We start from the raw sequence: 13,769 nt of genomic DNA on the forward strand, positions 1-13,769 counted from the left end.
CGGTCTAAGGTATGCACTGTCTTCGCTCGCTCGGAAGCCGGGATCGTGGGTTCGAATCCCACTCAGGGCATGGATGTTCAATGAGTGTATGTGTGCGTTTTTCTGTGATTGTGTACATGTAGAGGCCTTGCGACGAGCTGATCATCCGCCCGAGGAATTATACCGAATATCTAAGATCTAGTAAACCGAAGTGAAACGGAGAGTTTCATAGAGGAAGGCCAAGGCCCAAATTGGGGCTGTAGAGCCAAAGGGGGAAAAATAAACGGATATTTTAATAGAAAGAATTGCTCCAGTCACTACTCTCACTTCCGTTACTACTACCGCTCACCAATGAGATGACTAATTTCTCTGTTATATCATCGACAGACACTCCGTTTCCGTATACTCTCTATCGATTTGTTTCACCTTTCCACACAACGGTGTCCGGTCTTCTTCCGTCACATGAGTACTTTTATTCTTACAAATTTCTCTAACTGGAGGCAACTTAAACCTCAGTTAGGGCACTGCCAGATGTCCTGTTGCCGCTTCAATTGGATTTAAGTCAGAATGGTATGGGTTTGGCAGAAGCAGTTGGTAGCTATCGCGCTGAAGAAACTCGCCGAACATACGTGTATAACGTTAATGTTATCCCTATAAATTTTAATCAACTCTTATAGTTGTGGCTTCAACATATTTGATGAGAAAGAGCAGAAGCTAGTTAATCAGCTTTATCAACTTCAAGTTAGGGCTTTGTCAACTTTTATGTCGATATCAGCCACTGATTGAGGAGGAAGACTGGGAACCAATTTCTCTTTTATCGATTTCATACGATTCTCAGTATTCATTTGGTCGTGATAGGCACTTTGCTTCGAGTCAGATTTTTCACATCAAGAGAGCATTAGCGATGAAACCCAGTTCATTGCCAGTGTAATAATTAAATGGTCACCTTCTGCTACGGGTACACACAGTCCTTCTAGACTTCTTAGTCATATACCTGTATGTATTGCTTCTTTTCTGCCCCTGGAGTCGACCAACCCTCTAACAGAAATAAGTACCAGGAATCTTCCTGGGGGGTAAAGGGCGGCCGGTGAGTAAGGCTGTCAGACTCACCGCCATCTGTGAACCGACTGTCTAGAGAAAATGTGGAAGCCTCAACGTCTCACAACCTTATGGGCCTTCACGGGCTGTTACAGGGATAGTTTCACTTTTATTGCCTCTTTCTTCACGTTCTTAATTTAGAATCTTACGATTATTACGATGTAAATGCATTTTTCCACACAAACCCGAAGTCCTTTAAAGTGGATCTCAGACTTTTCACTTCCAGTGCAATTTAATCTGACCTTAAGTATTTCACAGTGTCTTCATGCTAAGCAACTTTTTAGTATGGCATAACACTAATGAAATGTCCTTCGCACCATACACCGACTTAAGTAGTCAAGCTCAGTAGCTGGCTTCTGTCAGTGATTTGTCTTCTGTATGAGTTTCTTCTCATATAATAATTTCTTCACTAATTATCCTAAGATAATACAGGCAACTGCAGTTATTTCCTCATACTTTTAGATCCTGGTGTCTATTATTCTCTGTTGTGGCCATTTCTCCGACTTGAATGGATTCTTTTTTCATAATTCCATTAATACTGGTCAATACTTTCCTTGCTTAACTATTAAGGTTTTGTCTTCCACTTTGGATTTAAATTCAGCCATAATTATTCAAAGGCTGCAAGTAGAAGAAACGCTCAAGAACAACCAACTTACTCTTCTTAATGTTAATATCATTTCAGCCTACCTTCCTCGTTTTGAAAAATAAAAGGAGGTTTATGAGGTCATCTTACTGTCTGTCTGTGTATGTGTCTGTCTGCATCTGTCCATCTCTCTGTGTATCACCCTCCAATTTTTTAGGTTTATGAGATCACCTTGCAGTCTGTGTTCCCCCCTTTTTTTTCCTGTGTGGCCCATGTCGTATCAAAGGAAAGTAGATGAGTATTTCTTCCCAGAACTTCTTGTTAACATGCAGATATCTGATTATGTTTTTGTGCTATGCTATGCTATACATATTACAGGGCACACTTAAGGCTGAAAATCTCATCTGTGAGCCGATTTTCTAGAAAAGGTAGGAGCTTCGTCGTCTCACAAGCCTATGGCCTCCATGGCCTGTTACAGGGATTTTTTTTTCCTTTGCACTACAGCCCCAGTGGGCCTAGGCCTACCTCCATGAACTTCTCCGTTCATTTCGGTTTTTCTAGATCTTACACATACGGTAGGACTCCTTGGGCGAGTGATCAGCTCGCCGCAAGGCCTCTACCTGCAGACAAACACAGAAAAGCGCACACAAACATCCATGTCCTGAGCGGGATTCGAACGCACGATCCCGGCTTCCGAACGAGCGAAGACGGTACATGTACAAAACACAACACACAGACTTACCTTGACAGGAGGGCCGCGCCATAGCTCAAGCGGTTAGTCGCTGATTTCCCACCGCGGAGGCCCGGGTTCGATCCGGGGTCTGGTCAAGTGGGATTTGTGGTGGACAAAGTGGCGCTGGGGCAGGTTTTATCCGAGTACCTAGATTTCCCCTGCCAATCTTCATCCCACCAACTGCTCCACAATCACCCTCACCTATTATCTGAGGCTGGTACAATAGACCAGAAGTGGCCGCAGTACAAAGGACTTAGTCCCACCCCAGTAGCAATAAAAAAATACCTTGACAGGACGAAATTAAAACACCGATTTTCTTTGCCTCGGTTCACACAGCATCCGTGTATCACCTTACCTGTTGAGGTTATCCTCTCCTACGCCTAGTTTCCTGGCACTACTGTTCTCCACTATGGCCGTCGTCCGCAGCTTGCCCGTTCCACCACTCGCATCAGTAGAATCCTGGCCGATAAGCACTTCGGTCCGGCCGTTCGCGAAGGGCGAGGTGGCCCTGCCCTTAGTACTTGCACTGCACTCACTAACACTGTTCACTAGATCTTCGCTCAGGTCCTGTTTCAGCTCGATCTCGGCGGTCGAGTCGGGTTCCTCTGTGCTGCTAGTGTTGGTGATAGCATGGCCGTTGCTCAGAGGTCCTGTCTTCACGCCCCGACCGGGCACGATCGCTGTCCTGCGCGGGGGAGTATCTTGTTTCAGCAGGTGCTGTGCCGCGGTACTGCTGTTGTTGGGTGGGATGGAAGTCACGTATATCGGACTGCTCTCTATGAAACCGTTCAGTTCTTGCTGATGTTCAGTCGCAGGGATTTGCCGGTTCAGCTGTTCAGGAAACAGAATAACATGTCAATCAGACTGCGGGACAACAGGAAAGTACTCTACTGAACAGACAAGTTGAGGGGAACGGTTGTGCCGTGGCATTTACTGCCACGTGCCGACAGCAAAACCAGTCAGCACCAGCCAGGCTGCTATGGGTAGGATTCCTGTAAACAGGTAAATTTGTCTCAGTGTTTAATTAGCTAGTGAATATCATGAAGAAATGGGGGAGCGGAGGTATAACTCTACCTTCCTGCCCCTGCCTCTTTACCCTCTAGGGAAGAGCCCCCGGTAGGGTAGGAGGCTAGGTGGGCCCCAGAGTCGGTCTGGACGCTGTGGAGAGGAGAAAATTCTTGCATTTCTGGGAATCGAACACGGTTCGACGTTTGTTGTAACTAGTTCATCATGTCTCTACAGTCGCTCTCTTGAAGTACATGAAGGTAGACTTCGGCAGTGGAACGTATATTTCGCAGGGGGAGATACATGGACATATTGCTAATTAATAATAACACCGGTTGCATAATGGCAACGCGTGACAAGTCTGCATGGAATCAACTCTCAACATCGCTGTCTCATAACTCTCTGCGACTGCGCAACAAACTGTCACTCGCAGTCTTGTTTAATTCCAACTCTAGGCAAATCTCTAATTCTTCATGTTTGTGATGAGAACGTAAGGGAAATACAGCGTAACCTGCTTCGGAGGGAACAGTTATATTTGATAATTCTTCATGTTTGTGATGAGAACGTAAGGGAAATACAGCGTAACCTGCTTCGGAGGGAACAGTTATATTTGATAATTCTTCATGTTTGTGTTGAGAACGTAAGGAAAATGAAGCGTAACCTGTTTCGGAGGGGACAGGTATGCCTTCTAATTCTTCATGTTTGTGTTGAGAACGTAAGGGAAATACAGCGTAACCTGCTTCGGAGGGGACAGTTATATTTGATAATTCTTCATGTTTGTGTTGAGAACGTAAGGGAAATACAGCGTAACCTGCTTCGGAGGGGACAGTTATATTTGATAATTCTTCATGTTTGTGTTGAGAACGTATGGGAAAACCAGCGTAACCTGTTTTGAAGGAAACAAGTAGGTCTGATAATGCTTCATTTTTTTAGAACGTAAGTGAAATCCAGGGTAACCCGTTTTGGACGGGCCAGGACACCGCTGAGGTCGTTGTTTTCTCTTTGGTGTTGAACCGCGATTGGATCACTGACCTCGTATACTCGTACACACTCACAGGTTTCTTAAATCAGTACTGACAGGCTTGAGCCATTACATGTGATTGCACCTCATCTATGCCCTTAAGTTACACACACACAACGGCGTTCCGGGTTCGATCCCGGGTCTGGTCAAGTGGGATTTGTGGTGGACAAAGTGGCACTGGGGCAGGTTTTCTCCGAGTACTTCGGTTTCCCCTGCCAATCCTCATTCCACCAATTGCTCCACAATCACCCTCACCTATCATCTGGGGCTGGTACAATAGGCCAGAAGTGGCCGCAGTACAAGGGACTTAGTCCCACCCCACTAGCATTAAAAAAAGTACACACACACAAACAAACAAACGCAGACAGAATATTTTATTTCGACATCCTGTTGCACTGTATTTTTTCCATGTATTCGTTTCCGGCGAATACGTTGGGGGGGGGGGATGGATAGATATGCATACCTCGAGATGAAATCGAACCCTCACTCTAAGAGACTGGGTTCACCGTACGCGGAAGATTTTTTTCTGAAATGTTGGCGGCGTGAGTCATTGCTGCCACCCACCGTGATAAGGCAGACTGTATACATACATGGATTTACTAAATGAAACGGTCAGTTCTACAATACCAGCAACACATGCCGTTTTACAAGCACTGTAAACTATATTACATACTTTCAATGATTTATCACATTATGCAGTACCAAACGACTAACAAGGTATGACGGAAGTTTCTTTGAATTGTTCGTAGTCATTGAGTCGTACACACAATCCACTGCTTTTATTAAACGTGAGGTGTTAATTACTATATGCACTAAGGAAAGACGCTGTACCCTACTCTGGCCCAGCTGAATTCAGTTTACGCCCTTACACCCTGCTCCCCTAAGGTTCATTTTAACGTAATCCTCTCATATAAGTCTAGTTCCTGGAGATTGATTCTTCCTAACCAACTTTGTATCCATACCTCATCTCTCATAGTAAATGACCAATCCAATCCTGCTTGTGTTTACGTAATCATTCTAGTAGTATCAGGCAAAGAGTCTGAACTGTGAGTTAATATTTTCTCTGTCTAACATGTTCTAAGAATTTACATTACCGTCGATACAACATCCTCACGGCAAAGTAATTATCCGTTAGTATTTATTGTACTACACAGTCCGTCAAGAACACAACAAATTGTTCCTTCTTTCTTACACTTTCACTTTCGCTAAAACTGTTACAGTGCACTAATATTGTCCATTAGTCGCATATAAGACTGCACGCTTCACGATTTAAAACGTCATACTCGCAGTCAATTGACACGCTCTAAAATAGCACACGCTGAAGTTTACTTAAATTAAATCAATCAAATTTATTTAAATTTCCTTTAAATTTTGTAAAATTCTTATTACACCTCACAAGGGGCGTCGTCCACTTGTTTTGATCTGTATCCTTTACTTCGGATGTTTCACTGCGGCAACCTGTTTTTCTATTCGTAAGCCCGTTGTTGTATTACGTCCGCATTCTGTAATTCTTACCCTTGCTTGTGCGTTGTTCCCTCTAGCAGCTTGTGGTGTTGTCTTCACTTGTTTCCTTATCACTTATCCCTTCTTTCCAATTCATCATCCCCAAATCACCCTACCGCTTGACATTACACAACCTATGAAGTGAAAAACCGGTGTTACATAGCCCGAGAACAAAGGCTGAATTCATACATCTGTTTCCTTGACTCCCTGACGTGTGCCTCATGCTATCCGGAAGGCCATTTTCAGCGCCGCAGTCTTCCGACCCTTTATTTTCTTAATATAATTTAAGTCCCTATTGTATTACTGCATCTTATGGGGCCCGAAGGTTTATCCTACGGAACGTGCAACTTTAATGAGAAGTCAAACAATACCATTAAGCTTCAACAGAAGTCTCTTCTTATGCCCGCCTACAGCGACACCATAGTCTTACATAGCCTTTTAGGGTCATTTTCCAGCACTCGCCTATGAGGAATTAATTAGGAAAACTGCGAGGAGCTTCAGAAGAGGCGGTAACACGGCCGAGACTGGAGCCTGGTACCGCCTGCCGCTCCTGCTTTACTGAACTGCTTGGAGGGAAGATGAAGGCTCCGAAGTGGGAGGTCTTGGTCAGTCTTTGCAAAGCAGGGAACTCACATTACTGAACTATTTACGACTTTGAGAGGAGTGAGGGTTGTTTTGGGAGGAAGGAAGTCGTTACTTGAGAGCAGAACTTCGAGTCTGGCGCCATACTATCGCGTTACAAGCCCCACGAGCTGGAATTCCATACCGGGAATTTCAGTATCACAGGAAACACAACCACAAACAATTCGCGTTCATTTACAGTACTCTTCAATTTACATCAATTTCGACAAGCAGCTCCAAGATTTGTAGTATTCACCTAAGTCTGTTATTGTAGTGAGCTACATAGCTGAGACAGTAACACGACTGCTGACGGGTTGGGAGATCACGGTTCGATTCACCGAAGGAGCAGGATTTTTCTCCTCGACAACAGAGATCGGCTTCTAAGGCACAACCCAAAATCTGTACGTCTTCACGACGTGGTATTAGGGCACAGAAACAAATGTACCGTAGTATCATTGTAGTTTTACATGGGTACGTCAAAAGGGCGACGTTGACAGCAAATGGACGGCGCATTTCAAGAAATATGTAGTTTTTCTTGAAAAGGGATAACTTGGTAGACTTGTATGTATATGTGAGGATAATATTAGAATGGATCTTAGGTAAATTAGGTATGACGGACTGAATGGAATTGGGTCCAATTGCAAGCGATTGTGAATGCGGTGACGAGCCTTCAAATGTCAAAAAGTCAAGGGAGTTCTCGTTTAGCGGAGTTGTGTTAACTAATAACATCCCTTCATTGATGACTCCGTAGTACAGATAAGTTTCTGTACACTGGCACATGAGTGGCCGTCAATGTGTCGGGACACTCGTGCCTGCAGACAAGCAAGTACTGTCACAGTTTTGTTTAGAATTCTCGGAGGCTGAGCTGGTGGAATGCATGCTCACCCAAAGTAAACAACTGTTCTACTGGTAACAAGGACATGTGTGAACACATTTCTGGCTCTTCTCCCATCTTGCAGTAAGTGCTCTGTCCTTCCCACGCAATTCAGTTACAACATGCTATATTCTTCGCTCGCTATTCTGCCTAGAGCTTTTTCATGATGTTCTATCAACTGGCTAAGTTAATTGCGTCGATCGTAGGATTTTGCGTATTAAGGAGACGGTTTCCTAATACGGAAGGTGCTTGATAAACCGAAAGAGGTTGCCCAGCTTGGGAGTTCGGAGTACGTTTACCGAATTGCACCTTATAGAAAATAACACAGCATAAAAAGCCAAGCCTAAACGTGTGTTTGAGAGTAAAGTGCTGTGAAGAATATTTGAACTTCAGAGAGAGAAATATACGTATAAGAAGACGTCTGAGAAAACTACCTAGGAAGAGCTTCAACAATTTGTACTCTTCACCAAAGAATATTTACCTCCCCTCTCGCTGCCGCTTTGGACCGCAGTTTCGTGATCATTTTTACAGACGGTAGGACTCCTTGGACGGGTGATAAGCTCGTCGCAAGGCCTCTAACTAAACGCAGGACAATAGAAACACAGAATAAACGCATACATACGGCAGACATCCATGACTTGTGTGGGATTCGAACCCACGATCCCAGCCTCCGAGCGCGCGAAGACAGTACATGCCTCGGCTACACCACTCGGCTACCGTGACCGGCACCAAAGAATATTAGTTAATAAAATCAAGGAGAATGAAATGGGGGGCCATAAGTCACATGGGAGAGATGAGAAATGCTTTAAAATTTGGTAGGAAAATTTGACGGCAAGATAACCCTTTGAAGATCTAGGCGTAAATGGAGTGATAATATTCAAATTTATCTACAGAAACAGGATAGCAATACGTAAACTATATTCATCTGGGGGGGGGGGGAATTCGTACTGCGCTATGCCCGTTAGAGGGAGCTAGTCTCAGTCGCTGCAGTGACGGAAACAAAACCAGTATCCGAAACACTGTGATTTGGAAACACTCCGACGTATGGGCGAGGGCACACCAAGGAAACTGGCAACCGCAATTTCCGGGAACTGTTATCAGCCTGAGTTAAACACATGTTAGTTAGTTAGTTATTGGAGAGGGTGGGTTTCCCCATGCACTGAAACCTGTATTGGTCCATTGTGCTTCCCTCTATGATTTCTACCAGTCTCTATATCCTACCGGCACTGGTGCTTACCATCAGTCCCGCCCAGCCAACGAGACCGGCTCTACTAGCTGAGAGGTATCTATAATGCTTCCCCCATCTACCAGAGGTATTAGAGACTACTGTTGGGCGGGAAACGTCCGTTAATTTGGCTCAGTGACCTCCTTTGGAGATATGATGAAGACATGTTACTGAACGGAGCAGCGCAGTTTCCTCAATCTGAAGTTTTCATGGCGGGGAAGATTCATATTGTGGTTATGACATCATGTCATAGGTTTCGGAGGTACTGCATGCTTTCGCCTCCTTCCTAGACCTTTGTCCCCATCTGCCATAGTGCATGGTATCCTAACCACAATTTGAAATGGAATTACTTGACGCCATGGAGACAGTTGTACCAACTGCACTGAAAGAGAGGGTGACAAAGAATACTGACAAGGTGAGGCCTGCTTCAGATACTACGTACTCAACCTTCTAAGGAAAACCTATTATTGCTAGTGGGGTGGGACTAACTAAGTCCCTTTGCCGCGCCATAGCTCAAGCGGTTAGTCGCGGACTTCCCACCGCGGCGGCCCAGGTTCGATCCCGGGTCTGGTCGAGTNCGACTAACCGCTTGAGCTGTAAGGAAAACCTAAGTCAAGATCGTCAAGATACTTAGCCCACAATTCCACAATACGTATTTCAGAAGTTGGAAACGATAGTGACGGAGCCATTACAATGCAGTTGTACGCACTTGGGGAAGTATGAAAAATTCAGGGTGTCACGTGGCCAGCGCAACGGATCCACACGGCCGTTTGTGTCGGTTTTCTAGACCGAAGCCTCTATTTCCTTGAAATAGCTCCCCAGTTATCCTCACGAGGCTGCGTGAACCCCGTTTCAGACCCACTTCTTCTCAGAAAATCTGGTAGCGCCTGGAATCGAACCCGGGACCTATGGCTCTGTAGCCAGGAACTCTGACCACTAGACCACAGAGGCGGTAACGAACCGTCGTTTTGGGACCATTTTAATCTCACACTACTCATTGGTATGAATCGTATTCAAAATAGAAAAGGCGGTAATACTGTTCTCTCTCTTTATGTCTCTCACCCTATTTTACCATCAATTCAAAATGCAAAAAATTCGCTTGGTTACAGCTGATTCCGATTTAGCTGCTGCCTTCTTAGCTACCACAGAAGCTTGAGGATAGAAATGTAATTCGCCATTTAACAGACAGAAATAAGTACTTCAATTTACCGCCAGTCTCATTTTCTGCAATGTTGATAGGCAATTAGTGACACTAATCGGCAGTTTACTAAGCGTTTTAAATGGAGCTTACCTCCCTAATTATCTGACATCCCTTCGGCAGTTGGTGTTTGAAAATGAAGGGACTAATACATCTCAACAGTTGTGTCGGTGAAAGTTATAAATAACTTGTTCCTTTAATGGATTCAGCGACAGATACATGGTACGAAATCTCTGCACTCAAGCGAACTCCACAGTTCTTTCATCTTTCCACGCATAAAATATTTCAAACAAAATTTACAGAAGCATTTGCGTCACCTCACATGTACTGGGCGTCATTCGATAGGAAAAGAGAATTCTCGATACAGCACGTTTAGCTCCGCTGCTGTGGCCTCGTGAAGGTGCATTACCGCCAACCGGTATCTTTGAGCATTAACTACAACGCTGAATTTTCTCGCATCAAAAATACGCACGAGCCTTTATAACACTGTCACGTATAAGGGGTTAGTGTGACTGACAACAATGGGTTATAGATTTGTTGACTGGGTTTACTGATACTTGTTTACGATTACACTCAGTTCTTACAGCTTACAATCATTGATTGTCTACGACTCGCTCCATTCCTTACTGGACCTCAAGCGTCTTCTCTTCCACTGTGACGAATAACTAACGAAGAATTCCTGCTCACACCTTGAACTGCCTTGAACGACGTTTGACTGTCGAATGAATCTTGAAGAGTCTCCATGGTTCCTTATATAGGTTAGTTCATATCCATGCAAATTCTTTTGTCATGAAGACGTGCTTATTGAAACGTTCGTCCCTAAGCAACCGAAGTTCTACTGTTGACTACGTTATCACGGAAATGCGCTTATCGAAATGTTGCCTAGTAGAAGGTCACATTCCGGCTTTCAGGCGTCATGTCACAGTATGTTCTTTTAAATGCCGTCCCTCGCCGGTCACGGTAGCCGAGCGGTCTAAGGCATGCACTGTCTTCGCTCGCTCGGAAGCCGGAATCATGGGTTCGAATCCCACTCCGGGCATGGATGTTTGTGTGCGTTTTTCTGTGTTTGTCTACAGGTAGAGGCCTTGCGACGAGCTGATCACTCGCCCAAGAAGTCCTACCGAATGTGTAAGATCTAGTAAAACGAAGTGAAACGGAGAGTTTCATGGAGGTAGGCCTAAGCCCAAATTGGGGCTGTAGCGCCACAGAAAAAAAAAAATACCGTCCCTCAGTGTACCGAAGCTGGGATAGCGTAGTCGGTAATGCAACTAGCTACGGGCTGAACGGCCGAATTGTCGTAGCTCGATTCCCGGTAAGGTCAAGAATTTTCTCTTCTCCACGCCGTCTAGACCGGCTCAGGGGTCCACCTAACCTCCTATTCAGTGAGTACAGGACCTCTTTCCCCGGGGGTAAAGCAGCCGGGGCGTGAAGCTGACCACTCACCTCCAACTAGTGCCGAGGTCAAGAAAATATGTATCTATACATCCATTCCCATATATTCCTTCATGACGTAGTGCTTAATTAGTCAGGCACAGGGCCAACTTTACCTTATCCTCAGCGTGCCCCCCGCCGCGTGTTGCGTCCTAGGCGGCACCCTACCTTGCCTACTTAGCCCTGCGCTCTGGGTAGATGTGAACACTACTGCCCTTTTCTGTCAGTGCCAGTATCGAGGTCTGGTGTTTGTCGTCCCATAACTCCACAAGACAGGAACAAGTGGGATCTCATATCAGTTTCTTGTCCTCTTAATACTCCACTGCACTCACACCTCCCCCCCGCCCTACTTCCTTTCTTTTAACGCGGCAAAATCAGGGCGGTCGCCTTATCCATCACTTGGACACTCCAATTAAAACAGAAGTCAATTCTTTGAGCAGAGGGTGGGAGGGTTGAAGGGTGACTCAACTGAGGTTAGCGTCACGATGGGGGGTGTGGGGACTTGAAGGGATGCTGACAATTGACGTTGTGCAAGAACACGTGCACCAGTAAAAGCAGACGGTTAGAAACATAATTTGTAAGCGCTTCGTTACTTGGGCCTGTTGACTGCAAACATGAATCCGTTTCTTCGTTCCATCCATCTGCTTTGTGCTGAACTCTGCAGCAGAAAACAGCTCTCAAAATTCGCAAGGCACAAAAACACAAACTTCCAAATCTAAAACACCGGAACATATCACATGCTTTGTAGCCCATTTCGTTACGTATTTATCAGATCGAAAATTTTGTCATACAAAAACCTGGAAATTAAATTTGATCTGCATCTTAAGACATGTGCCCTTTTTTAAGATTATCCACGTATAAGAGAATTTCAACATAGGCTTCATAGCATGCACTCTTCTCGTAGTATAATTAGAATGATCAAGTGAAGGAGGATGAGACGGGAAGGGCATGTAGCACGAATGGGGGAGAAGAGGAATCCACGTAGGATATTAGTGGGAAATCCAGAAGGAAAGAGGCCACTAGGAAGACCATGCCGTAGATGGGTGGACAACATTAAAATGGATCTTAGAGAGATAGGATGGGATTGTATGGATTGAATTGATCTGGCTCAGGATAGGGACCAGTGGATGGCTCTTCTGAACACGCTACTGAACTTTCGGGTTCTTTAAAATGCTGGGAAGTTCTTGAGTAGCTGCAGAATTTGCGGTTTCTCAAGAAGGGCTCAGCTCTATGAGTGAGTGAGCTTCGTGCAAAGTAGAAGTTTATATTAAGACCAATAATCTAAAATATATTCCACCGACGACTTCTTGTACAGAAACCTTGAACTAAATTTCATTAAAGTTTTGTCAGTAATTTTGAAGATGAGACACGTAGACGGACAAATATGACATTTCAATTATATGCTTAAATTATACAGTCTGTGGAAAGGGTGTACCGAGCTTGACGCCTGCTGAAGTATAGAAAGGAACATCTGTGTGAGTAGTACAGAATGTTACATAACGAAGAACTATTGCTACGATGTTTACAGTCGCGGTAGCCTGAATGCAAGAAATATGACGTGTACAGAATTATGTTGGGAAAATCCCTTGGAGGACCAAGGTCGACAGATGCAGAAGGGTCCTCACTGTAATGTTAGAAATTGTGTCGAATCGGAACACAGATATACAAGTAAGCGGCCATGCCCTATTCATACCTCCTAGGAAAGGAGAAGAATGTAAAACTATCGACTCCATTCAGCACTGTGGATGCCCTGACCGAGACTCGAACTAAAAACTTCCTGATTTCGAAGTGGTAGCAAGGAACAATGAATGAACAATGAAACACTTATTAAGGCATCATTTTGAAAATCTGAGGTAGACAACTCCATAGTACAGTCTGTCTTGAAAATTTGACACTCAGCTATTTATTCATTGATCAGTAACCTGTCAGACGACAGGCCCACAGTCTCTTCCAAAACAGTTCCTCCACTTAATGCAATCTAGAGCTTTCTGCTTCAAATGATAATATCCTCTTCTGTCCCCAAGGTCATCCAGCATCTTCTTACGTCTTCTGGTCACTTCTATCCGCCCATCTATCTTTCCTTCGATAACTTCTTTTAGAAGGCAGTTTCTGCGTAAAACATGACCAATCCAATTAGCCTTCCGTTTTCTTATTTCGTGTAGGATATTTCTCTGCTCACTGACTTTAATTAACACTTCTTCATTTCTCACATAATCGGTCCAACTGATCCTTCTCCATCCTTCTCCAACACCACATTTCGAAACTTTTCAGATGTTTCTGATCTACTGCCCTAAGTGTCCATGTTTCAGCCCCATACAGAGCTATGCTCCAAATGTAGCATTTCACTAGTTTCTTCCTCAAATTTAAGTCCAATTTGCTGGTAAAAAGATTCTTCTTCTTGCTAAATGCAGCTTTTGCCATGGCAATCCTGGATTTAATTTCACAAGTACACCTTCCATCATCTGTTAACAAACTACCCAAATATTTAAAACATTTCA

At 44.4% G+C, this 13,769-nt stretch overlaps 1 protein-coding gene across 7 annotated transcripts in view; it reads right to left on the reverse strand.

The window, feature by feature from the left end:
- Window positions 1–13,769, reverse strand: part of LOC111864749 (MAGUK p55 subfamily member 5) — a 282,694-nt gene that overhangs the window by 93,999 nt on the left and 174,926 nt on the right. For all 7 annotated transcript variants that reach the window (XM_023852241.2, XM_033751565.1, XM_023852246.1 and 4 more), the window contains one exon: window positions 2,749–3,224. In XM_023852241.2, the coding sequence (XP_023708009.1) occupies window positions 2,749–3,224 (476 nt within the window). The remainder of the gene's footprint in view (window positions 1–2,748; window positions 3,225–13,769) is intronic.

This window comes from Cryptotermes secundus, unplaced genomic scaffold (genome assembly GCF_002891405.2).
Source record: "Cryptotermes secundus unplaced genomic scaffold, Csec_1.0 scaffold932, whole genome shotgun sequence".
Taxonomy (NCBI): domain Eukaryota; kingdom Metazoa; phylum Arthropoda; class Insecta; order Blattodea; family Kalotermitidae; genus Cryptotermes; species Cryptotermes secundus.